The sequence below is a fragment of the Trichechus manatus genome, unplaced genomic scaffold (assembly GCF_000243295.1).
Source record: "Trichechus manatus latirostris isolate Lorelei unplaced genomic scaffold, TriManLat1.0 scaffold00029, whole genome shotgun sequence".
Classification (NCBI taxonomy): Eukaryota; Metazoa; Chordata; class Mammalia; order Sirenia; family Trichechidae; genus Trichechus; species Trichechus manatus.
In genome coordinates, this window is record NW_004443965.1 from 3337550 (window position 1) to 3365019 (window position 27470).

A 27470-nucleotide genomic window follows, 5' to 3' on the forward strand; every position below is an offset into this window, starting at 1 on the left:
TTACTATTTTAAAAATTTAAGGTGTATCAAAGTCAGTAAAGTATACAAATCAATGAATTTTTACATATGTATTTATTCATGAAATCACCAAGACAACATTTCACTAACAGTGTTTTTAAAACAAGCAAACACATTGGGTTAAAATTGTTTGCTTGCTTAAAAAATTCTTATTATGAATATAATACATGTTCATATAGAAAACTGAAACTAAAAAAAAAGAGAGAGTAATAGACAGATGAGATTGGAGAAAGATCGAGGAGCCGTATAGTGTTTCTCCCTCCTGGCCTCACAACATCACCTTGGAAGCTTTTAAAAAGCACTGATGCTGGGGTGTCTGCCCAGACTGTTGATTTGGGGGTAGGGCCTGGGTGTTTCTATTGCCCAGCCAGGGTTCAGAAATCCTGGCAGAAGGCTTTTAGGCCATTTTAAGGACTTTGGCTTTTAAAAACTATGAGTGAGATTTGAAGCCATTGAAGGGTTTTGGGGAATGATCCTCCTTACTTTTTTTTTTTCTTTTAACTCTTTATTATGAAAATTTCCAGACATACACAAAAGTAGAAAATATAACAAACCTCCCTGTACCCATCATCCCACCCATTTCAATTGCTATTGATATTTTGCCATATTTGTTTTTCCCTTTTGTCCTCTGGAATATTTCAACGCTAGTTTGGATTTTTAGAAGGATCACTCTGGTTTCTGTATTGAGAGAAGGGGAGGCAGGACAGGGGTAAAGTAAAATCCCTATGAATTTTCTTCTATGCGTGTAGTCACATTTATTTTTTAAGCAAAGAATTACATTGTATTTATTATTTTATAAGCTATTTCCATTTACTATAGTAAACATGTCACTGAATATTCTACAACTTTTGTATTTTAATGGCTATATAGTATTCTATTTTATGGGTGTACCATAATTTATTTGATCTTACACTATTGGACAGTTCAATTCACGATCTTTAGTTATGTACCAGTGTGGTGATATGTCCATATAGCTAAATCTCTGCACATATCCATGACTATTTCCTTAGGGTAAATTTCTTAGAATGGAATTGCTGTGTCAGAGGAAATGCACAAAAAGTTAAAGGCTTTTGATATGCATCGTCAAGGTATTTCCAGAAAGACTTTACTAATTCATATTCCCACCAGTTGCTTCTGAAAGTGTTAGGTTTCCTTAAATTCTCATTAACATTGATTTTCATCATTAAAAAAAGTTTCCTGTTTTGACAGGTGAAAAAATGGTAACTCATGGTTTTAATTTGCAGTTCTTTCTAGTCTAATTGAATTCCATTTTTATTTGCCGTTTTTTTTTAATGTGCTTTTTCATACCATTTGCTGGCTGTGTGATTTTGGGGAAGTCACTTAGGACCTCTGTTTTCTTAGCGTAAAATGGATGTTGTATAGCTGCCTCACAGGGTTTTTGTAAATATTAACTAAAAGCATTTTGCAAGCCCAGGTTTTTAAAACTTTTTCACCATGATCCACAGTTAAAAATGGATCTTACATTGTGAAAAGCATACATAAATATGTAACTGAAAGTTTCATGGAACAAAGAATATGTGTGCTGTATCTGTACTGTACTGATGACATTGAATGTCATCAGATTTAGAAAAATGAGCAATTTTGCCTTTTTCTACTTTAGTGAGTGTTGACCTTAATTAAATTTATACATGTGGTTAGAATTGTACATATGAAATGTTCCTGTGCATATGGTTTGGGTGCTGAATTGTAGGGATTCTTGCCTTTTCACTACCTGGACCTAAAATAAGGTTTTAAACAAGCTCAGGAAATGAGTCCAGAAATCCATTGGCTCAAATGGCCCAGAAATACATGAAGAGCTAGCTAGCTGCTCAGCTTCACTAGTAATCAGGAATATGTAAATTAAAACAACAATGAAATAATATTTCATGCCCATCAAGTTGGCACAAATTAAAGATGTTACTTAGATGTTACCAAGTATTGGAAGAATGTAGTATAAGACTAATAAGAGTGTAAGTTGGTACAAGTACTGTGAAGAGCAATTTGGAAATATGCTCTGGTGCATACCTGATGACCAGGAGTTATGCTTCCAGTGTATCTTAGTGAAATTCTTGCATGTGTATACAAGAAAACATACATGGATATTCATTGCAGCATTGTTTGTAATAGTACAAAATTGGGAACAACCTATATGTCTATCAGTAAGGAAGTGGCTTCATAAAATATTGTCTAGTTCAGCATTCTCCTCTAGAAATATAATGTGAACCACATATGTAATTTTAAATTTACGTTTAAAGGTTAAAAAAAGGTGAAATCAACTTTAATATATTTTGAAACTTTGTATCTAAAATAGTCTTTTCAACATGTGATTAATACAAACATCACTGAGATATCTTATATTCTTTTTTCATACTAAGTCTTTGGAATCCGTTGTACAGTTTGCATTTACAGCGCGTCTCAATCTGGATGCTAAATTGTCATTGAAAATAATTTATCTAAATTTAGATTTCATGAAATCTACAGTTGAAAGAAGTAGATTCACATACCCAAGTTGTCCCATACTTACTTAAAAGTTTTTCAGTAAGTGAATATATTGTCAGATAAAGCTTAAATTAATTCAGTTTCTCATTTGCACTAGCCATATTTCAAATGCTCAGTAGTCATAGGGCTTGTACTGTTAGTTGCCGTCGAGTGAATTCCAACTCATGGGGACCTCGTTTGCAGAGTACAACTGCTCCATAGGATTTTCAAGGCTGTGACCTTTCAGAAGCAGATCACCAGGCCTTTCTCCCAAGGTGCTTCTGGATGGGTTTGAACTGCCACGCTTTTGGTTAGTAGTCAAGTACTTAACTGTTTACACCACCCAGGGACTCTAGTCATGTGGCTAGTGGCTACCATATGGACAATGCAGGTATAATCACTGATGGCAGGTCTATGGACTGATAGGTGGCACTTAGTAAGTGATCTATATATGGATAAAATAAAGAGTGGCTGAATATTCAAATTTCATAGTGCCAATAAGGATCCTTAGAGAAATGGTGTAAAGTTTTATTGCTTGATATATATTAAATATCCTGAACACTACAGGGAACAATGTAATACCTATGTATCCGCCATTCAAGGAACCCCGGTGGCTCAACGGTTAAGTGCTCGGCATCTAACTTAAACATTGGCTGTTCGCACCCACCCAGAGACTCTGCAGGAGAAGGACCTAGCAATCTGCTCCTGTAAGGATTACAGCTTTGAAAACCCTGTGGGGCAGTTCTACTCTGTCACATGGGGTCTCTCAGAGGTGAAATTCACTTGTCAGTACCCAACAACAACAACTCACTACTCAAATTTAGCAAATGTTAACATTTTGCCAAAGTACCTTCAGATCTTCTGTTTAATACCGAGTTTATTTTTTGGGTTATTTATTTTTTAAGACATCAAATAGATTGTCCATTCGTTTAGTTTGTAGTAGGTGTAAGGAAAAGAGTACCCAAGAGTATTATTGTTCCTTGATGGCAGTGTTAGAACTTAAATGGCTTTTTAACATTTAATTCACTTTTAAAGATTTTAGGAACTGATGTCTATTAGAAAATCACAGTAAAAAACAAGAAAACCCATTCAATGTATATATTTAAGCAACATCATCAATGCTGAAATACCCTGGCTTGCTATTTATTAAATAACTGCCAAATAACATTGCCTCTGCCCTACTCCCTCATTAAAAAAATGAATCCACCTAAGATAAAATACTGGGGTTTTTAAAATATATCAGGAGATACGCCTGATGTATTTAAATTCAATTACATTTAAAATTAGTATCGTACTTTCAATTTTATTAGACTTTAAAAATCCCGCTCTTCCCAGATAATTTCCACTAAGTAAGTTAAATTCTGAGACGTGACAATATTTAAGTCAAGTAAGTAAATCTACAAAAAGCTTCTTCTTAATAACTACAGTTTAATTTCTGTAAACAGGTGGCACAGTCCTAAAAATCTAAAACATATTTTTGTCATATCCCTTAGACTTTTAAATGCAGCAGCTGATTAAAGTGCTCAAGAATAAGTAAATACTAAAATTTCTAATAAAAGGACTGAGATTAATAAAAACTACTCTTAAAGTGAGGTAAAGAATATGAACAGTGTTGTTACTGTTCTAGTATATATTTATAATTTAATCATCTTAAATTCTAAGTAGGAACTTTAATTTATTTAATTATATTTTCTTCATATTTGCCAGTTAAACCAGATACTTGATGTCATGGAAGTATTTCTGATGCTTCATTGTTGTTATGCAAACAATGATTATTAAATATCTTTCATATGAATGTGCAAATAACTGATTAGAAGACCAAGGAGTTTAGACCATACAATTTTTAAAAATCCTTTCAGAAAAGATAATTGTGTAGTTATTCATGTTACATTTTAAGCCTGCATACCTCTGTTACAGCAGTGTCACTTAACAATTTTGCGTTTTCTATAAATTTATAATTTACAAATTAAAAAAAAATGTGCCTGCTATATTTTTAGTTTGTCACTAGATGGAGTTCTTGTGGTATAACTGTGTTGAGTAGCCATTAGTAGAATAGTCTTTGCTTTGGTCAAAGTAGACGTATGTTTAAAAAAAAAAGCAGTCTATGTATAAGCAATCTGCTATTAAACACGTAGCATGGTAATAGGAATAAACAGTTGGTAATATGCATTCATAATCTTTGAGCAGCATCAAAATAGCTAATTTAATCAATAAGTGTTTTCTGTTGGCGTGTGTATGTGAGAGAGAGGGAGAGAGGGAGGGAGGGGAGAGAGAGTTAAGAGTTTTAAACCAGTTCTCGGATAATCTTGTAGAATTACAATTTATTTTATTAACTTGTTCAGGATAGTTTTTTTTTCTTTTTCTTTTTTTTTAGGAAATTCCAGTACCTGAGTCTGCCGACTTGGAGACATACTGTGCCTCTTCACAATTCTTTAGGCATCACGTTTGTAGTTACAGGGTCATTAGTGTTTATCCACTCCTTGACTTATTCTTGCCCATGTCCTTTAGCCTTAATAAGTGTTGTTCAGCTTCTCTTGCTACTTCAGACTTCAAAAACTAAGTTGAAGGTACAATGTTTTTTTGTCTTGTTGTTGTTGTTAGATGCCATGGAGTCGGTTCCAACTCATAGCGACCCTATATATAACAGAACGAAACGCTGCCTGGTTCTGCGCCATCCTCACAATCTTTGTTATGCTTGAGCTCATTGTTGCAGCCACTGTGTCAACCCATCTCTTTGAGGGTCTTCTTTTTTGCTGACCCTCTACTCTACCAAGCATGATGTCCTTCTCCAGGGACTGGTCCTTCCTGATAACATGTCCAAATGATGTGAGACGAAGTCTCACTATTCTAGCTTCTAATGAGCATTCTGGCTATACTTCTTCCAAGACAGATTTGTTTGTTCTTCTGGCAGTCCATGGTTCATTCAATATTCTTTGCCAGCACCATAATACAAAGGCATCAATTCTTCTTCCTTATTCGTTGTCCAGCTTTCAAATGCATGTGAGGCAATTGGAAATACGTGGCTTGGATCAGGTGCACCTTAGTCCTTAAAGTGACATCTTTGCTTTTTAACACTTTAAAGAGGTCTTCTGCAGCAGATTTGCCCACTGCAATGCATCGTTTGATTTCTTGATTGCTGCTTCCATAGGTGTTGATTGTGAATCCAAGTAAAATGAAATCCATTTATCATGATGTTGCTTATTGGTCCAGTTGTGAGGATTTTTGTTTTCTTTATGTTGAGGTATAATCCATATTGAAGGCTGTGGTCTTTGATCTTCATCAATAAGTGCTTTAAGTCCTCTTCACTTTTAGCAAGCAAGGTTGTGTCATCTGCATAGCGCAGGTTGTTAATGAGTCTTCCTGCAATCCTGATACCCTGTTCTTCTTCATATAGTCCAGCTTCTCAAATTACTTGCTCAGCATACAGATGGAATAAGTATGGTGAAAGGATACAACCCTGATGCACACCTTTCCTGACTTTAAACCATGCAGCATCCCCTTGTTCTGCTCGAACGACTGCCTCTTGGTCTAAGTACAGGCTCCTCATGAACACAATTAAGTGTTCTGGAATTCCCATTCTTCATAATGTTATCCATAATTTGTTGTGATCCACAGTCAAATGCTTTTGCATAGTCAATAAAACACAGGTAAACATCTTTCTGGTATTCTCTCCTTTCAGCCAAGATCCGTCTGACATCAGTAACGATATCCCTTGTTCCACACCCTCTTCTGAATCGACTTGAATTTTTGGCAGTTTCCTGTCGATGTACTGCTGCAACCGTTTTTGAATGATCTTCGCAAAATTTTACTTGCATGTGATGTTAATGATATTGTTTGATAATTTCCACATTCTGTTGGATCACCTTTCTTTGGAATGGATACAAATATGGATTTTTTCCAGTTGGTTGGCCAGGTAGCTGTCTTCCAGATTTCTTGGCGTAGACGAATGAACACTTCCAGCACTGCATCCGTTGTTGAAACATCTAATTTTTTCTTCAGTTCTTTCAGCTTGAGAAATGCCGAGCGTGTTCTTCTCGCGCTTTTTGTCTTTTTATCTTACTTCCTGTTTATTCTAATCAAGCAGGGTATTTTCACCTGCAATTAGATGTACCTTCAGCACTTACACTCACACAGTTTGGCATGTTTGGATTTCTACTCTCTTTCTTTGTCTTTATTCTTCTTTATGAATAGTGGGAACTTTTCATACCATGTACTTTTAAAATGCATGAGGTACAAGCTATTAAAAATTGTCATTCTATGATTTTTGGTTGTCTTAAAAAACACTTCTTAAAACATTCCTTTCTTGGTGTTAATTATGCTATTTTCCTCCACGATGCCATTTAAAAATGTATTTTAGTACTTTTACTAGATTAAATAATTAAATAGTACTGAAGGGATCATAAAAGAAGTAACAGTCCCCTATGCCATTTCTCTTTCCTCTACCTCCATTCCCCAGAGGCAACTACTTTGTAAAATTCCTATTTTTATTATTTTGATGGTTAATTCCATGTCTCTGATATTCTGTTATGCTGCTATTTCTTGATTAAAACTTTGGATATAAAATCCTTACAGCAGAAAGTTAATTAAGTGAAATTTCTCCATTCACATCTTCCTTTCGCCTTCTTCCCCCTCCCACTCCTCTCAGTAGAGTTATTCTTATCAATTTCTCCATTGACTGCCTCTGCAACTTTAAGTGGGACCCAAGAAATCTCATTTTGTACACTGTGGGATTGTGTTGTGAAATAATGAATGAACAGCATGTAGGTAGTCAGTCAGTAGTTCTAGAGGTCCAATAAACAATCACTAATCAAACTCTGAATGCAGTTGCAGAGTTTATGGTATGTAAACCTCTTTTTTCATGTATTATTTGTGTAAGTTTTAAAGTGACAACTCTCTCAAACAGGAAATTTGTTTTTATCACATAAGAAACCTAGAGGTAAGATGATTTATCAATTCAGTAACACGATCAAGGACTCAGATTCTTTGTCTTTCCGTCTGCTATTCTTGATACAGAATGTTGACTTTGTTCTTAGGTTAGCTCCCCTCACAGTACCAAGATGGCTTCTTCAGGTCCAAGTGTCACATGCTAATACAACAATATTTAAGAGAACATCTCTTCTGATGTGTGTATCTCTTTATGACTGTACCCAGAAGCTCCCGGTAAACTTCTCTCCCTTCTCATTGACCAGAATTGCACCAAATGTCCATTTCTAAACCAATTCCTGGCAAGGATAATGGATTACAGTGATTATCTTAGTGAAGCACATAGTCATGTGGAGGATGTTAGAGTACTTGATTGATATCCAAGGTTTTGTAGAAAGGAGTGAGGAGGAATAGTTAGGTGGTCAGTTGCAATGGCCCTAACAGTGGAAAATATCAATCCTGTTTCTTATACTCTGCCAGGCTACTTTTTTGGAAAAATTAAGTAGGAAGTCAGGAAATTATTTGAAACCATAACCTTCTTTATATCCCCTTTGCTGCAGTATCCAGTTGTACTTAAATATCTGGAAAGGATCTTTTGGAAGCTAGGCATTAAAGGAAGACTGAGAAATGTACACTTTCTCCTCCTACACTTGAGTTTGATTGTGTTGATCAGATCTATTTCCTTGCACTTCCTTGGAATGAAGATTTATTGAGAGATCATGTAAGATTTGCAAAAGTATAGTTGTCAGTGGTAATTTTTAAAAAGTATTATGTCATTGATTTTTTTTTTAATCACATCTATCCAAATGATAAACGTTAGCTTTTTGTTTTTTTCCTAAATCTAGAAATGCACATCTTGGCAAATAGTGTTTTTGTTTTGCTTTAGCTTTTCATGATTCTCATTTCTAGATGGCCTGAGAGCTAAATATAATAATTCTCTTGTCAACTCTTTGTTGTTGTTGTTAGGTGCCATCAAGTTGTTTCCGACTCATGGCAACCCTGTGTCCAACAGAATGACACTGCCCGGTACCACACCATCCTTACAGTTGTTGTTATGCTTGAGCCCACTGTTGCAGCCGCTGTGTCAATCCATCTCATTGAGGATCTTCCTCTTCTTCGCTGACCCTCTACTTTACCAACTCTAATGAGATTTAAATAAGTTTTATTTTCAAAACAAAATTCTGATTTTACTTTTTTCTTAGGGCTATCTTACACTTACGTTCTTTCAATTTTGCACATCCATATTATAATAAGTTTTAAAGTGCATCACTGTATATAGTATTTATACAGGGCTTTAATCCAATATCAGGAACTTCTGAGTTGTTATTATACCAGCTTCCTAGAATTATTATTTTATAAAACAACAGAAAAATGTTTCAGTAAGCATTTCTTATAACATTAACATTATAACATAACATTTCTTATAACATTTTGGGCCAGATAATTCTTTGTTGTGGGGGCTGTCTTGTGCATTGTAGGATGTTTAGCAACATCCCTGGCCTCTACTCACTAAATGCCAGTAGCATATGCCCTGTCCCCCCTCAGTGACAATCATAAATGTCTCCAGACATTGCAAAATATCCCTGAGGGAGCAAAATCACTCATATTTGAGAACCCCTACCCTACATCCAATCTGTTACTTAATTTTACTGATTCTACTTTTCAAATATACCTAAATCCCTCCTCAGTTCTTTATCTCACTCCCTAACCTCCTACTCTCTCTCTTTTTTTTTTTTGACACCTGGATTATTCAGTAGGGTTCTGACTAGCCTCCCTATGTGAAATGTCTCCCTCTAATCCACCCCCTTCGCTGTTGCCAAAGTTATTTTTCTAAAATGCAAACCTGTGCACTATTTAAAAAAATCTCTCAGTAGCTTCTAGCAGGAACCCTTGTGAACTGGCTTCTGTCTTTACCTCTGACCTTCTTCCTTAAAGGCGCTTACACTCAGCTAAGGTTCTTGCTACAGACAACAACAATGTACCGTGCCCTCTTTTCCGCTATGTCTTTGTACAGTTCTGTGCCAATACTTTGTTTCAAAACTTTATTCAGGTATCAAGTCCTCCATCTTAGCCCTCCATCACTGACTTTCAAAGAGTGTAGCATGGTGAAGAGCATTTTATTTTTTAACATACCTGTTTTCCCTCACCGGATTGAATTTTTCAAGGGTAGAGACCATCTCTACTCCAGTGCTTGGCATGTAGTAGATGTTCAATAAATGCTTGAATCATTTATTAGCATGCCCTGTTGGATGTAGTAACATGCCCATTACTTCTAGTAATTCTGTTTCCAGTATCAGCAGTGAAAATTATTTCCCTCTGGTTAAGAGCTTGGCTACTAACCAAAAGGTCAGCAGTTCGAATCCACCAGCTGCTCCTTGGAAACCCTATGGGGCAGTTCTGCTCTGCCCTGTAGGGTCGCTATGAGTCAGAATCCACTTAACAGCAGTGGTTTTATCCTTTATCAAACAGGCTTTGATGGGTAGTCTTTGGACTATAGAAATCTTGAACTATAACTTTCTTTAAAAAACTAGTTATTCAGAAGGGAATTAAAGAAAGCTGGATACTTAGTTGATATTCAAATGTCATTTCTTATATATGATAGCTAGTTTAAAGATTTTTATTCAGACGAGAATTAAAGTATTTAATATGATGTGGAAAGTACTTACTGGGCTCAAAACATTGCATTTCCATTGAATAAGGATTTGTTTTCTGGTCATATAAGGCTTACAAAAGCAGTATCATTGTCTTAACTATTTTAGTTTTTTAGAAAATATACTTACTAGAACATAGTCCTATACTTACCAGCCTGCACTATTTACCACTCTGAAATGGAAAAAAAAAGATCAAGTCAGTAAAGATTAGGGTGTCCCATTATCCTTTCTTATATGCCTTAATATTAAAATAAGAGTTTTCTGTCATTGGATTTCCCTGTGAACTGGAACAAGCTAGCCACAGTCAGTCTGACCAACTACACTTATACTTAGAACTCTCATTAAAAGATGAATAGAGGCTGCAGAGCTTTTGGAAGATAACCCATGCTGTTAAGCACCTGCCTCACTCAAAGTCCAGGATCTAAGAATGGGGAAAGCGAGTGAACAAGACCTATGCCCAGTTGAGACTATTCATTCTGGCACAATGCCTTGCCAGAGGGTAAATAATTATCTGTTGAATGAATTCATATATGATCGCAAGTAAGCAGGAAATGAAGACTTTCTACCTCATTTTTTAGGGAGTGGCACAAAACGTTACCACTTTATTTCAAAAGAGATTCTTTAGTAAGAAAAGTTGTTATGGAGGTTTCCAGAAATAAAGGAATAGTCCAGGTTGCCTACAGGGACAGTACTTCCCTTTCACACTGCATTCTCTGAGAGCTAAAGTAAATCCAGGAGACATATATGACACTTAGCCCATTATTAGTAACCTAAGGAGCCATTTCCCAGGGACTCAGATTTGCCTTGCCTGTTTTTCTCATTTCCCCTTTTCTATCCTTTTTCCTTGTTCCCTTTCTTTAAAGTTTATTTTAAGGACCTTGAGCTGTTTTAGGAAAGAAAAGTATTATGCAAATGAAAGAAATGAGCTTTGTGTTTTTATTATGCTAAATATATTTGTAACAAAACATTTGCCATTTCAATATTCTGCATATGTATACTTCAGTGACATTTATTATGTTTATCGTGTTGTTCAACCATCACCTTTATCCACTTCCAAATTTTTCTATCACCCTTAACAGAAGTTCAGTGTTCCCTAATCATTGAGCACCCCTTTTCCCCTTTCTCCCTCCTGCCCCTGGTAATCACTAATGAATTTTGGTCTCTATACACTTGCCTATTTTAGATATTTCATATAATGAGATCATACAATATTTGTCCTTTTGTGACTGACTTATTTTACTCAGCATAATGTTTTCAAGGTTCATTCGTGTTATAGCACGTATCAGGACTTCATTTCTCTTTATTGCTGGATAATATGTCATTGTATGTACTATGTACCACATTTTGTTCATCCATTCATGTGTTGATGAACATTTAAGCTGTTTATGCCTTTTGGCTATTGTGAAGAAATGAGCTTTATTTGGGGAGAAAAAGACCTGTGGTAAATGCTATTTTCAAAAGGGTTTTTACTCAGAACTTGGAAAATTTTGCATTGTTATTGTATTATATATAGACCAGCTCATTCTTGATTTTTAGATTGTAAGATTCTGTAATATAATATTTTAAATATATATTTGAAGAGTTCTGGTTCTTGAAATAATTTTCAGGTCTCTCTTTTATATGTTTAAGGCCTCATTTGGGCTAAGTAATAGTTATTTGTGGTGGTGAGCAATTTTGTTTCCTGTTTACTTTTCAAAATAGTAAATATTATGCTGAATATAAGTCTTCCCAGTAAGTTGTTTGTCTGTTACCAGAATAATACAGATATAAATAGGTGAAAACTCTTAACCTAGTGAAGATCTGATATAATTGTGTTTGAACAGAGTAATTGTTCTAAAGGAGAATAATTAGAATATTCAAATTTGAAGAGTTTCTCTTATTTCAGAAGATAGGGAGTTGTTGATTAATTAAGCAGACTCATCCTCACAGTTTTCATGTTGTCTGGTCCAGTGGCGTAAAACTGGCTGCTCTCAGTCAGTCATTTTATTTTCTGCCCTACAGGGAACAACCCATCTTCAGCACTCGAGCTCATGTCTTCCAGATTGACCCAAACACAAAGAAGAACTGGGTACCCACCAGCAAGCACGCAGTTACTGTGTCTTATTTCTATGACAGCACAAGAAATGTGTATAGGATAATCAGTTTAGATGGCTCAAAGGTAAGTTAAGTTTACTTTAAATAATCATGCTGTCTTGTGTTATACTTACTGTATTCCTGTTTTTTCCCAGAGGATTTTATCTTTATATAACATATTTCCTTATCAGTTTTTAAAACTTAACTTTTAAAAAACAAAACTGATCATTTTTAGGATGACAACATTTTTGTCCACTAAACTACTTGGATTAAACACTTTATGAAGTTAAATGTAAAAATATTCTACAAATTTGAGGCTATTTGATTTATTTGGTAAATGTTGACTGCCTATCTATTAGGTATCAGGCATTATGCTAGGTGCTAGGAATATAGTGGTGAACAGACTGGACATAGTCTCTGGAAAAATGTTGGGTCAGCAGCATCTGGCCTCCTCTAATTTTCACAAGGGAGAAGGAGAGTCAAGATCAACAGCCCAAGGTTGATTCCTACGAGGCAGAGGTCAGACATGCCTTCTCTCTCCACCATCTTTACCAATTCTGACACCAGCCATCCCTCCCACGGCACTCTCTACTTCTCTGTGTGGTTCAATACTCATGATTATGGGGTTTATTAGGGAAGTAACGGGTTACAATTCAGGTTCAGGAACGCTCAAGATACAGTTCTTCCTTTAGGAGAGCCTCTTCCCCAGTAGTGCCACAGACACATCTCTCTCTGGCCTCTCAGCTTCTACCCTGCTTGGGCAAATGTTGCAAAGCTCTTTTAGCTCTGCCAGTAAGTACCCAGAGGCACCCTACTCCATCAGTAAGCCTCAGCCCAAAGGCACTCAGCTTTCTCGCTCTGTGGGCCAGGAACCCCACTGTACCGTCTCTTACTGGTCTCTCCTGCTGCTGTTTCTCTGCTACCACTTCTTGCCGTCTTCTGTGTTACGGCTCTCTCCCTCAGTCTCCTGTTTCCAGGAGCTTCTCAGCACAGGGATCCTGTGACCAAAGGACGAGCTGACTCTTCTTCCTTGGTGGTGGTGGGATCCTTTCTTTCCCGCCTCTGGGATGGCTCGTTTTCAAGCCCAGCAGCATGGCAAAACTGACCAATCCAGTTGGTGGGCCACAATTACCCTGTTTGCACAGTCCTACCCAGTGATTTAGGTGGGAGTTACAAGACCATGGCAAGAAAAGCCACACAGAAGTGATCCATCACCCACAATCTCTATTTTTGTGAAGTGTACAATCTAGCGAGGAGCTACCTGTGTAGACTAGTAGGCAGTTCAAAGTCTCTAAATCATCCAGTCTGTAAACGTCAACACTAAGGCTGACATCCCTTGTCTAAACAAAAGTATAAGGACAAGACCTAAGTTTTTATTTTTAGGAGAAGAAAATAGTGTGGTGATTAAGAGCATGAACTGCCTGGGTCAGATCTCAGCTCCACCATATACTGAGTATATTTGACTTTAGGCAAATTGCTTTTCTTCTCTGAGCCTTGGTGTTCTCACTTCAGTGCTGGTAGTTGTAAGGATTAAATGAGTTAATGTCTGCAAAGCGCTTAGATTGGTTCCTGGTGTATAGTATACCCTTAAAAAGGGATGGAGATGGGAGTGGGGGAATCCATTTCACCATCAGTGAATTTTATTTAACACACTTAGATAAAGAAATTCCAAACATCAGATTCTAGATATAAAGTGTGTAGAAAGGTAGATGTTTCATTTGTCTCCTCTTTCAAGCTTTCTTGAAGACATGAAGCTTTTCCCCTCTAAGAAACTTTAGTGGTCCAGTGTGGGGGTTAAGGGCACAGACTATAGCTGGATTGTCCGGTTTGAATTTTTGCTCCACTATTTACTAGCCATGTGACCTTGAGCAAAGGTATTTATCTTCTGTGTGCTTCAGTTTTCTCATCTGTAAAAAGGATGGAACTACCTACACCATTACACCATGGGATTATCATGAGAATTAAATTAATTAACTTAGGTCAAAGCACTTAAAGTGTGCATAACCAGAAACCAAACCTATTGCCTATGAGTCGATTAAAACTCATAGCGACCCTATAGGACAGAGTAGAACTGCCCATAGGGTTTCCAAGGAGTGGCTGGCAGATTCGAACTGCCAACCTTTTGGTTAGCATCCGAGCTCATAACCACTGCACCACCAGGGCTCCAAAGTGTACATAGTAAGCACTATATAAATACTTGCTGCCATTGTTATCATTATTACTGTTACAATCATGTAATGCCTAGTGGTTTTTTGGGGATATAAAATATAATTTTATTAAATATTACACTTTCAGTCTTTTTTTCTGTGTGCTTATCTGTTATTTCCCTTACTAGATTATTGGACTCAGGAGCTATTTGTACTTTGTGTCTTGAACAATGCCTTGTATATATGTGATCACCATGTATTTATTTCAATATTTGATCCTCTTTTCATTTTTACTTGGAGGATTTAAAGGTCTTGGAAAATAGTAGTATTTAGCTTCTTTGAAACTTTAGTGAAGAATATTATTTGTCACATGTACCTATTTGGTTTAGTGAAATTAACGAATACTAAGTATAATAATGTCAAATTCTAGAGTGTTAACTTTTTTCTTTTTCCTGACTCAAACCTTCCAGTTCTCTGTAATCTGTGTTTCTCTCCTGGCCGTTACTAGATACCAAAAACCAAACCAAACCTGTTGCCATCAAGTCAATTCTGACTCATACTGCCCCATAGGGTTTCTAAGGAGTGGCTAGTGAATTCGAACTGCCGATCTTTTGGTTATATAAAGGTAAAGGTTAACTGAAGTAGCCCCATGAACAAGAAAAGAAACTATATGGAAGTGCTTAAGTAGATTTCAGTTGCTAACATAACCTTCAAGAGAATGAAATACTTTAAGTCACTTTCAAGGAAGGAATTTTGGTGATTAAATAATCATGTATTCTTCCTTCTGAGATAATATGACGTATTGCTTCTAGCATTTAAATTATTGAATATACTTGGCTGCTTGTAATTATTAGAATCTTAAGTAACTTGTGAAAAAAAATTTTATCTTTTCAACGAATTCTTTGTTCTATAACAGAATTAGGTTTTCCATTATCTAGTTAGTTTTCTGAACTGATGGCAGTTAACTTCTGCAGTTCCCTGCAGGAGTCGTTGCTTCATGGTGTGGGCAATAGTGATTTATTTGACGCAGCTAAAGGAATGCTTTTCTCCTCCCCCACCCCACCCCGATTTATGCACTTCATGATTAAGTGATGGAAAACCCTTACCCGTTGTTGCCACTGAATCGCTTTTAACTTATAGCAGCCCTATAAGACAGAGTAGAACTAACCCATATGATTTCCAAGGCATGGCTGGTGGATTTGAACTACCGACCTTTGGGTTAGCAGCCGAATTCTTAACCACTGTGCCACCAGGGCTCCGGAAAGCCCTTAGGTGACTAGAAAAGGTCAGTTTCTTCTCACTCAGTGCCTTACTGTGCATGTAGAGCTTGCTTTAAAGTTTTCTAACCATACTGCAGAGACATCAGCATGGCCAAGGGCATATTACGTGATCTGTAAAGACACAGCATTTTTGCCTCTTTTGCTTAATAGGACAAGAGCTCTGGGGTTGAGAGACATATTTAAAGAGCTAAAATTTTCTTCTAAATGGATTAAAAAAACATTTCTGCTAAATGACATGAGTTGATTGTGACTCATATCAACCTTTGTGTGTCAGAGTAGAATTGTACTCCCTAGGGTTTTCAGTGGCTGATTTTCGAAAGTAGATCTCAAAACCTTTCTTCCGAGGTGCCTCTGGGCAGACTCCAATCCCCAACTTTGAGTTAGAAGCAGAACACTCTAACCATTTGCACCACCCAGGAACTCCAAATGGATTCATACTAGCTTTCTATTCAAAGAATTCTAAACAATAAAAAATTTTAAGTGTGAGGTCATTTATCATTTTAAAATTTTTCTTCAGTGACAAAAGAAAACCAAAACAGGTTATACAAAGGAATGCAAAGTTTCAGAATGAAGATTAAAAAGGAATTCTTAAAAGCAGAAAGAAGGTAATTTTGAATAGCTAAAACAGGGTATCAGTAGCAACTAACAGTATATTGGCCAGTTTTCTCAGATGCCTATAAAACCTATTGTTACCCTGCTTTTTAAGAATTATTAGGGTCACATGTTAAGTGGCCTTCTCTCCTTGAGTACACTTGGACCAGCTCAGCTATGCCCTTCTCAGGGAACACTGCAATACCACCAAATCTGAAGTAGTGCCTGCCAGGCCCTCCCTTCTTGCGTTTCACTCTCTGTCACATCTTGTCATGACCTTCACAGTATTTATCACTCTGAAATTACACTGATAAGCTATTTATTTACTTGTGCATTTGACTGACTTAGTCTAGAATATAATCCATGATTACACTGCTGTCTTATTCATTCTTGAATCCCATATTTCTAGAATTGTGCTTTACGTTTAATAGGTGCTCAATAAAAAATTTTGGATTTGTTAAATTCTTTCCTATTCTTTCATTTGATGACAGTCTCACCAGTTAGAGCAGTTGTTAGTCTCCCTTCGTGAGATCTAAAATGACACACTGGGAAAAGCAGTTTTTAAACTGAAGGTTAAGGAAGGATCAGAGTATATCAATTTTGTCAGAGGTAAAAATCTTAATCAAGGATAAGGGCCCTCAAAGCAACAGATAACACATCTGTTGTCTTCAAGAGAGAGCAAGGGGCTCTCTCTGTTTCACTGTACTCTTTAGCAGAACATGTGCCATACATTTATTGTTACAACTTCATTAATGCCTGCCTAGCTCATAAATATTTACGTTTATACTGTTGTTCACATGGTAAACAAATTTAGCTTTATTCTGGAAATGCTTCGTTTTCATTTCACTTATAATAGTTCACCAGATGACTACTTATGGATCTGATAACCTGTATATTCTTATTATTATTGGGATAACTTTTTAATCTTACTTATAGATGCCATTAGAGTACTTGACTTAAAATATTTCTGTGCTTTCACAGTACTGGCAGAGGGAACAGACTTAAGTTAATAACTTTAACACTTCAAGTTTATTATGGTGTTCATCAAAGTTAATATTTAATAACACACTAAAATACTAGTTTCCTAAGAAACTATGTGTTAGGCAGAAATGATAGTTACCCTTATTAACATGAATCTGTGATGCTTTATGGAAAAGAAGTAAGGTATATACTTAGGAATTTGTTTCGCCTTGAGTAAAGGAAAAAGTACTAAATGATTAAAAGTCTTGTTTTTTAATCATGATGTATTTCAGGTAAATCAGCTTTAAGAAAATCCTTGATTTTAGATTTTAGAAAATTAGTGTCATTTGTTCTAGTGATATATTCATTTTTGAAAGATTCTTTGGGGGTAGGCTCTTACTTTTAAATAAAAAACTATTAAGACCTACATCCAGTAATTAGCATCCAAAATTAATAGATATTGATCCTAAACATTCAAAGGGAACAGACTCATCACACTAAAAAACCTTTTAAAAATTTTGGATCGTAGCAAAACTTACATTGAGTGTAAAATGTTGAAAATTCTTGATGGACAAGCATGTTAATAGATTTAGTTACTGTATTTCTACATAGTCACTTATAACGCTGTAAACTCTCTTTATATATTTAATATTATTGCCCATTAGGAATCCTAAGTTGTTATGTAACTAAATGGTCCTGTGTTTAAATGTCTGTTTGCTAATTTTGACTGGTTCCTCATATTTGTTTTATTTTTCAGGCAATAATAAACAGCACCATCACCCCAAACATGACATTTACTAAAACATCTCAGAAGTTTGGCCAATGGGCCGATAGCCGGGCAAACACTGTTTATGGACTGGGATTCTCCTCTGAGCATCATCTTTCAAAAGTAAGTTAAATCATAAGATCTGAATGGAAATCTTTATCTTCAAGTCGAATGTCTTAAATGTATAACAACAAAGAAAGAGTATAAAATACAGGAGAAATTAATTTAATATTTTCAGAACTATGGTGACTTTAGAGCAAGAAGTAAGAGATCATTGGATTCCACTGTCAATTGGAAAAATTATTGTACACATTAAAAATGGTCACCATTGATTGAAAAGGATTTGTGTGGGTGTTAACTGTCTGTATGATAGGAAATAAAAGGTGAGAATTACCATTGCAGAATGGACTTTGCTCAGGGATTAGCACCCTCAGTTGGAGATGTCTGTGACAGTACATAGCAAGATAAATAAGTACCAAGTTTTTCTAAATTGTGAAGACTCAAGCTGATAGTGATATAGATTTCAATGTTTTGATGCAACAGCAGGCACATATAAATTACTGTGTTTAGGGAAACTTGCTTGAAATGGTGCTTTAGCTGGGTGTGGAGAACTCTGAGCCTTCTGATGCAGTACAGTGCGAGATCCAGCAGGCACCAGAAGGAGTTCTTGGATGATACTAAGTGAGTTACTGTGGCCAGGAGGCCAATAAAATGCTGAGCATCGTTGGGCTAAATGTTGGAAATTAAATTTGTCCTGCCTATAAGTAAAAGCCATGCAGTGCTCATACCAGCAGCACCTTGAATTCATGTGGATGTCACATGGGAAGAGGGCACAAGGGAAAGGAAACAGTCTCAGAATACTAAGATGATCAAGGACATGAGTATACGTACTTTTGCTCTTCAAATTTCGTGCCCACCAGACTCAAGGTTTCAAGATTTATGCTTCCAACCTCTCTGTTTGAATCATTTGGCTAAAAGGATCACCCTACATTTGGAAGACTTTACAAGTGATTTAAGATACACAGTATCTGATGATGGCTTGAGAGTTCAAATTGTTGAAGTGCAGGATAATCAAGTCTTCTTATACACACTGTTCATATTTACATTAAACCTTATGCTACTTAAAACAGAAGTCATTCAGAATCTTAACAATGAGTTCTTTTTAAAAATCTCTATTTTTGAATGTTTATTGACTTGAGGTTATATTAGATAGTTCAGTAGTTGACATAACCTACGTACTTGGTTTCCTTTGTTTTAGTTGGAAACGTTCCTTTACACTGTGTTGTTTTCAAGTGTTTTTCTTAACGTTTTGCTATAAATTATAGTTTAAAGCTAAATTTTAAGATAATTTTAACCTTTGCCTTAAGTGACTATAAGTCATCCTCTATGAGATGATTAAAACAAACCAGAGTTATCTGATTTGGTTTCTCTTACACACACCTTACTCTAATACTTTTCTTGAACTATGGTATGAGTTGTAGATTCAAAGTAGAATAACTGAACCCGACATAACAAGGACACAGGCATCCATTTGAGCATTGCCTCTTCAGAAATAGTCCCCTTGGGAAATTATACATTTATCCTAATATTTTTGCCAATACTCAGAACCTTTTGGGGGCTCTTTTTTGGAATAGTCTGTTAAAGCCTATAGGAGAAAATGAAAAATATAATTACATTCCACTTGCTAAAATTCTTGACTTGAAAACACAGGAACTAAGTCATGGATTAATTTTTCAAATAAACTTGTGTGAAATGATTTTTGAGCCTAAGTAACTTTTTTACTATAAATTAAGCTTTTTGTTACATTTTTCACATTGCTGATTAGCTAGCTAATGTGGTAAAGGAATAGTCGATTAAATTCTGTGATACTGTCTCTTCTTATTTTCTCATTTGATCTTTTCTCTGAGATTGGCTTTTATATTTCAACCATATTTTTTTTTTTTCTACTTTAAAGTTGGCATATGCTTTTAACCAACCTTATTGGGTGGTGAATCCTAATATTTTGAGGGTGGATTGAATATTAGGAAATATTATTACTTCACTAGACCTGGCTCTAAGAGCTTAAGATCAGTCTCTTCAGAATATTTTGGTCCAGAGATGACAAAATCATGATTTATTGTCCTAACTACCTTGAAGACTAATTTTGGTACTTTGTAGGCTTTAGGGAACCCAGAGGAGTTTATCATGTTTTACATAAATGAAGCAAGCATATAAATACTCTTTTTTTTATCATTAAGAATTATAAGTGGTTCAGAGTAGTGTAAGGGTTTGGAGAGGGGTGTGAAGGCAATTCTAGATAAGAGCCTCTCAAAATGAGGGAGAGCAGTATCCTTGGAAGGTGAACCATTGTATGGTTTCCTAAGGTTGACTGGTGTGAGGAAAATTCCAGCTATGCTTGGACTGTTAGAGTGCTTACTAAGTTGTATTTTGTTATCATGGAAACCTAAGCCTTCACATTTTTCTTTTGTTGAAAACAAAGAATGTAAAAATTAGCAATAGTGTGAGTGCCTGTGAACTCAAGAAGGGTTTTAGAAATTAAATATTTTGGAATACTAAATGAATGTAAGAGCTTTGTGTACTACGTGAAATTACAGGAAGAGAAGTTAATTATGATTTTGTTTTTATTTCATTTCCACTGATGTGAGACCTTTTAAGCTTTGTATTCAGATTTTCCTACAGTAAGGAAGCATTCTGTTCAATTACAGAAATGTAGTAGTACAGGTTTAGCTTCCTGATGTACAGGTTATAGGTGGGGCTGACAAGATTTAAAGTAAGAAAGGAAAGTTGTGATAATGACAACTTTTAATTTTGACCCTCTTCTGTCTTCCCAGGCAGGTCAGAGTATCATGAGCCTTTCCTTCAACATCTTCCTACCTAAGATGGAAATAAAATTAGGGTTGACTTATGGGAGTTTGAGGAGGGAACTATGATTTCCTATTTTTATTGCCAACTGTAACAGCAACTTAAATTACATTGAGATTTTTGGGGTTTTTTTGTTTTTTTCTATGTAGCCGTAACTTATTCTCTTGGGTAATAGTGGTAGACTAGCTTCCACTTCTGAAACAAGTAGATACTGCTTGTAGTCAGGACATTTTATGGTTTCCTATGGGTTCCTAAAAATCAGCATTTTATGTACCATAATTTTTCTTTTGAAATTGTTGCCAGTTTTAAAGATCTTTGTGGAATATGTTATTCCTTTCTTCTGCTGTACATTAGCTGTTTAGGAATCTTTGGAAATGACATTTTAGTAATATCAGTAATACTAGTAAATGTTACTAGATGTATTGTTGAAAATAAAATGCCTCACTTAATATGAGAGTTTATATTCTAATAAAAGTTAAAAGTATATTCTAAATACTCTGATGTTTAGGAGTGGATACTTTAAAAAATTCAGTTTTCTTGGTAATAAGCAAAACATGGTGTGCCTGTCTTTCTTGCTTTCACCCCCAACTCCAACCACCACCTTGGTCTTAGTAAATTATTTCTAATCAACAAAAACCAAGAAAACCAAACCCATTGCTGTCAAGTCGGTTTCGACTCATAGCAACCTGTAAGACAGAGTAAAACTGCCCCATAGGATTTCCAAGGCTGAAATCTTTACAGAAGCAGACTGCCACATCTTTCTCCCATGGAGCAGCTGGTGGATTTGAACCGCCAACCTTTCGGTTAGCAGCCATGTGCTTAACCACTCTGCCACCAGGACTGCCCTGATCAACCAAGTAGGCATATAAGTAAACTACCTGACACCAAATTCTAACTTTAGTTATATCATGTATATTTTTTAATGATATTTGTCAAAGTACTGTATAGTGTACAAATGTTTGCTATTAGTTTTCATTTTCTGTCATTTTCCTGTAACACGTGTAACTGATTTGAGGGCTGTGTTACCAGAGTAAGAGTCAGTTATTTAGAAAATAAAAGAAAACTAAGATAAAAGTGGGCAGTGTGACTTATTTTTACTCGGTTAATGTATATAGTCTTTATACATTCAGTTTGCAGAAAAGTTTCAGGAATTTAAAGAAGCTGCTCGACTAGCAAAGGAGAAATCACAAGAAAAGATGGAACTTACCAGTACACCTTCACAGGTGGGTATTTTAATTTCTATTCTTATCTATGAGCCTTGTTCCTTTCAGGTGGTATTCTTTATGCCAGAGTTAAATTCTGGAAAATAATGAAAAAATTAAAGTAAAATCCAGAATGGACATAGAAACACGCCCTTTAGTTGATCTGCACTGGTGGAGATGATTTTTTTTCTATATGCCAGTGTCTACAAGAATCTTTTAAAAAAAAAAAAAAAACCTCATTGTAATAATTAAAACTCAGATGATTTAATGTGAATGCAACTTTTTAAAAAACTATTTTATTGTATTTTAGATGAAAGTTTACATAGCAAATTAGATTACCATTCAACAATTCATACACAAATTATTTCTTTGCATTGATTACAATCCTCGCAATATGTCAGCTCTCTTACCATTTCCACCCCACCTGCCCATTTCCATCCATCCAGTTTCCCTGCCCCTCCTTGCCTTCTCATCTTTGCTTTTGGGTAAATGTTGACCATTTGGTCTCGTATGGTTGATTGCCTAAAGGAGTACATTCCTCACAGGTATTATTATTTATTTTATAGGCTAATCTAGTATTTGGCTGGAAGGTGACCTCCGGAAGTGGCTTCAGTTCCAGGTTAAAAGGGTATCCTAGCACAATAGTCTCAGGGATTCCTCTAGTATCCATCAGTCCAAAAAGTCTGGTCTTTTTTTATTAATTTGAGTTTTGTTCTACATTTTTTTCCTGTTCTAACCAGAACCTTTTATTGTGTCTCTGGTCAGAATGGTCAGTGGTGATAACCAGGCATCATCTAATTCTTCTGGTCTCAGGCTAGATAGAAGAGGCTGTAGTTCAAAAGTGAATACAACTTAAAAGTACAGAAGAAGCGTAGATGGGCCTATTCTGTCTGATTTTAAATTATACTTACATCTGACAGTTGGAGCACCTACTTTTTGCTTAGCACTGAGGCACAAACGTTACAAGTTTTATAAAAGTTTCACATTGTCCTTTAACAAACACATCGGTACCTGTTACTTGTCCATCATAATCTTTCTTCAGTTGGAAATTTATTATATCTCCAAGTAAAGTTGGATAAGTAGTTACATATCAGTACTTTTAGAAAGGTTTTAGTATACATAGTGTAATTCATATAACCAGTTATTTTCAGATTTTAATAATACATTTTCCTAAAATTAATTTTTATTTCAATTGTAGTCTTAAGACTAGAGTCCTACTTTGTGCTGGATTCTTCTCTGCAATAAATCTTTTCTTTTTTTTGAAGTGTACTCAGTCGCTTTTATGAAAAGGAAGAATCAGAGAATGTTTAGAAATGTTTCTCTGAAATAATGTCAATAGTAGCAAATTTACATAGAACTTTCTTTAGAAAGTAGATGGGAATTGCCATAGAATTTAGTGACTAACCAAATATTGAAACATTTAGAAAATTATTTACTCTTCATTTCCCTCCCTACTCCTGGCACTGAGCTTTATTAGGTAAACCTTCCTGGTACAAAGAGTTGATTTTTTCTTTTACAGGAAAGGAGAGCTCTGTTAAGTATGTTTGAAGTACGTATTCCCCCACAGTCTAAAGGTGTACTCTGAGTGGAAGCCAAAGCTCCATTACACCTCGTTTGTACTTGCAGTGACCTGGATTAACTTGAATGATTGTTTGAATCTTCTCTTCAATCTGTGTTCTCTAAGTACTGTGATAGTGTACTGATATTTTAAGCATAAAGACCTATCTAAAATTAAGTACCAGTACATGTTGGGAGCTCTGATTCCTTAGGTGATTGATTGTAGTGTTACAAGAAGATGCAACAGCGCATTCAGTAAGAGAATGCACCAAGGGTTTCGGTAAAATTGTAATGTATTAAATTTTGCCATTCTACTTTCTTTAATCATAGCTTCCTTTTTGTTTAATTGACCATGAACTGTTACAAGTTCCTGCTCTTCTGTGGTGGAAGGAATGTCTTTAAGCCTTTACTTTCCTCAAAGGACTATAACAAAGATACTTATATTTGAAGAATGCTGTGAAATGTGAAGAATAGAGAAATGTCTTAAGTTAATCAATGTTTGAGAGCCAAAATAAAGTGACCTTAATTTATTTTTTGAAAATGTTTGAAATCTGAGATGGAGCCAGGAGATGTTAATTTAAAGTACAGAAGCCAGAGAAAATAGTAAGAATGGTATTTATTTATTTTTCTTTTCCCCCCACACCCTCCTTCTTTTTAGATAAATTTCTTACAGATGTTATTATTTTTGTTTTGTTTTGGATCGTATAGTCTCTGGCCACTCTTATCCTGCTCATCTAGAAAGCAGAGTTTGACTCTCACTGGTTTAACCCAATCTGCAAATTAATACTCTACCTGAGAATAGAATGTTACTCAGGAATTCAGCAAGGGGGGGGGGGCATGAGATTAACTTTCAAAACTGATAATAGTAGGCAATCAGCTGGTCATAACTTTTGTTATTATTTGAGTTATAACTGACTATTTTAAGAGTTTGGGTTTTTGAGTTAGACATGCTTGGACATAAATCCTTGTTCTGTTGCTTTGTGATCTTGAGAAAGTTGCTTAACCTAAGGTAACTGTAACATAAGTATAAGATTACTTATAGAACTGTGGGGAGAATAAGTGTGACAATGGCAATGTAAGGCCACATTTAATAATGTATACTGTAGAGGCTGGCTTTGAATCTGGTCTCTAATCCTTGCTAGTTCGCTGAACTTAGGCAAGCTGTTCTTTTTCTTCAGCTATAAAATGGGAATAAGGCAATATCTCCTTATAGGGTTATTATTGTGAGAATTAAAAGTCAGGATAAGAACAAGGCAAGGCATATAGTAAATGCTTAGTAAATGTTAACAGCTACTGTTGTTGATTTGCTGCTTGTAATGGTTGTGATGATAATGTAAAGCCTTGGTAGAGTGTGTGGCACATAATGGTTATTTAGAAAAATACAAATGCCTTACTGTGTAACACCCTGCATTAGAATCTCCTGGAAGACTTGGTAAAACACAGGTTGCTGGACTCCACCTCCAGAGTTTCTGATTTATCTAACAAGTTTCCAGGAGATGTTGATGCTGTTGGTCTGGGTACCATACTTTGAGAACCAGTGATGTAGACAAGCCACTCCACCTTCCTAAAGTCTTGTGATGAAAGGAGTCTGGCATTTAGAGCAAAGTTAATGCCTTGCCTATTCTTAGTCTCTTGAGCTAAGGTTGTACACTAAGGTTATATAAATGTATGGCCATGCCAGGTAATCTTAGAATGTTGTCATAATCAAGGTATACATCTTTAGGAGTAAGTTGAATCTCATATTAGTTGTTAGTTTCTCTCATGTCCCTCTTTAAATAATAGACATTCATTTACAGCTCTTTCTCCATTGGAAGTCTTACGATCTTGTCCTTCCATGGAAATCTTTTAAACAGTCAGTTTGATATAAAATTGAGAGTGATGATTGGCTTTAAACCTGACATTTCTTATAAAATTCACAGTTAAAAAATATTGTACTTTAGTTAACTTGTTAGACAGTTTTCTCACAGTATGCATTGAAGAAAGGGGCTTATAATGAAATAGTACCCAAATTTCTCTTCAGTGGAGATTAGAAAAAAAAGTTATTGACCAAAACTTTCAAATTGGGTAAAACCTATTTACCCTTTAGTTATATGTACCCAAACAAAAATTTGTGGGTTTTGGGTTTTTTTTTTTTAACCTTTAAATTGCCAGATTCTAGCGTTGAAGGAGCATTGGTGGTTCAGTAGTAGAATTCTTGCTTTCTATGCAGAAGACTTGGGTTCAATTTCTGGCCAATGCACCTCATGCTCACCCACCATCTGTTCATCACTGGAAACTTCGGTATTGCTATGATGATGAATAGGTTTCAGCAGAGCCTACATACTAAGTAGAACTAGTAAGAAAGGCCTGGTGATCTACTTCCGAAAATCAACCAATGAAAACCCTATTGATCACAATATGTGGTTTCTTTTTATTAAAATAATTTCTCTAATTTTCCATTCAAATTTTATTTATATAATATTTAGTTATATATATAAAATATTGGTTTATATAATATTTAGTTTATGTAATATGTAGTTATATAAATACAATTGACATAAACAGGTTTAGGATAAACACAACTGACTGTTAGTAATCATTTAATATAACTAAAATCAAACACACTGCCATCGAGTTGATTCCAACTCTTAGTGACCCTATATGACAGAACAGAACTGCCCCAAGGGGTTTCCAAGGCTTTAAATCTTTATGGAAGCAGACTGCAATATCTTTCCCCCAAGGAGCAGCTAGGTTCAAACCACCGACCTTTCAGTTAGCAGCCAAGCGCTTAACCACTGCTCCACCAGGGCTTCTAAATTAATGAGTGTAAAAATATGTCAGCGGAGTGTAGATTAACCCGCTAGCCCTGAGCATGAGTTAGTTGGTATACTTTACACAGAAAGGAGGAACACGAGTTAATCCAGAGAGTCAGATTATAAGAATTTCTGTGGTCATCAGAAAATGAGATTTCAGAGACCGTGGCACTAGATGGTGACCAGGTATAGGGAATGCTTTATGACAGAGAGTTAGGGGACATTTGTCTGAGATCTCATCTTCATTTTCCTTTGGCTCTTCTTCTGTATCTCTCTTCTACAATTTCTTTTTATTTCCACCACCGTGGGAACTCATTATTAGGTTCTCCCCTAGTTTTTCCTGTCAGAGCCTTTGCTCAGAAAAGAATGCAGTATTCTCATCTCCATTTAAGTATAAAAGACTGAAATTGAATGGGTCTCTCAAGAGTGAAAAAGAAGAGCCCTGTTTTACTGAAGCCAAAAAGCTTGAAATTGTAACAGGAATTTCAATTTTGGGCTTTATTGGAGTTAAATGGAAGGTGGTAGCAGTATTTGGTCTCGTGGGGAGGGGCAGTGCTGCCCGCCTGCTACAACACACACCTGGCAGTAGGCACCTATCACCTTGAAGGCCTGCCTTCGAGTGAGGGATGAGTGTTTTTGTTTTTTTTCCCCATGTGATTCAGAATAGTCCTAGTTTTTTGCATTTCTTACCACTTCGTAAATGGGTAGGAAAAGAAAGACATTACCTGAGTGTTTAAGAAGCAGTTCACGACTCTCACATCTGCTCAGCCTCCTGTTTCATGATATGGTCACATCTGTTAGTTTTGGCTTCCTTGATGCTCTCCCAGGCTTTAATTTACATCGATATATTTTTTTCTTCAATTTGACTGTTACTTTTCTTTTTCTGATGGCAGATTATTTGTTTTGGTGGGAGAGAGCATTAGGGGTGTTTCTCAGAAACAAAGAGAGGTATAGACAGTTTTATTTTCTCAAAATAAGGATGTAAAGGTGATAGATATTTACTAGATCTCAGTTTTTATTTACAATTTATTTTTTGTTTTATATATTAGAAGAATATATGTATAAACACGTATATATTTCAGAGAAGATATTATTTATTGATTTTTTTTCCTTAAACGTTTGGTGTAAATGACTAGCCATGTTAGCTTAAGAATCTCTTTTTAAAGAGAA

At 35.7% G+C, this 27470-nt stretch overlaps 1 protein-coding gene across 1 annotated transcript in view; it reads left to right on the top strand.

Moving 5' to 3' along the window:
- Positions 1-27470, top strand: part of HOMER1 (homer scaffold protein 1) — a 121288-nt gene that overhangs the window by 35811 nt on the left and 58007 nt on the right. Inside the window, exons 2-4 of the mRNA XM_004374467.2 lie at positions 12072-12228; positions 17879-18010; positions 21880-21972. Of these exons, the coding sequence (XP_004374524.1) occupies positions 12072-12228; positions 17879-18010; positions 21880-21972 (382 nt within the window). The remainder of the gene's footprint in view (positions 1-12071; positions 12229-17878; positions 18011-21879; positions 21973-27470) is intronic.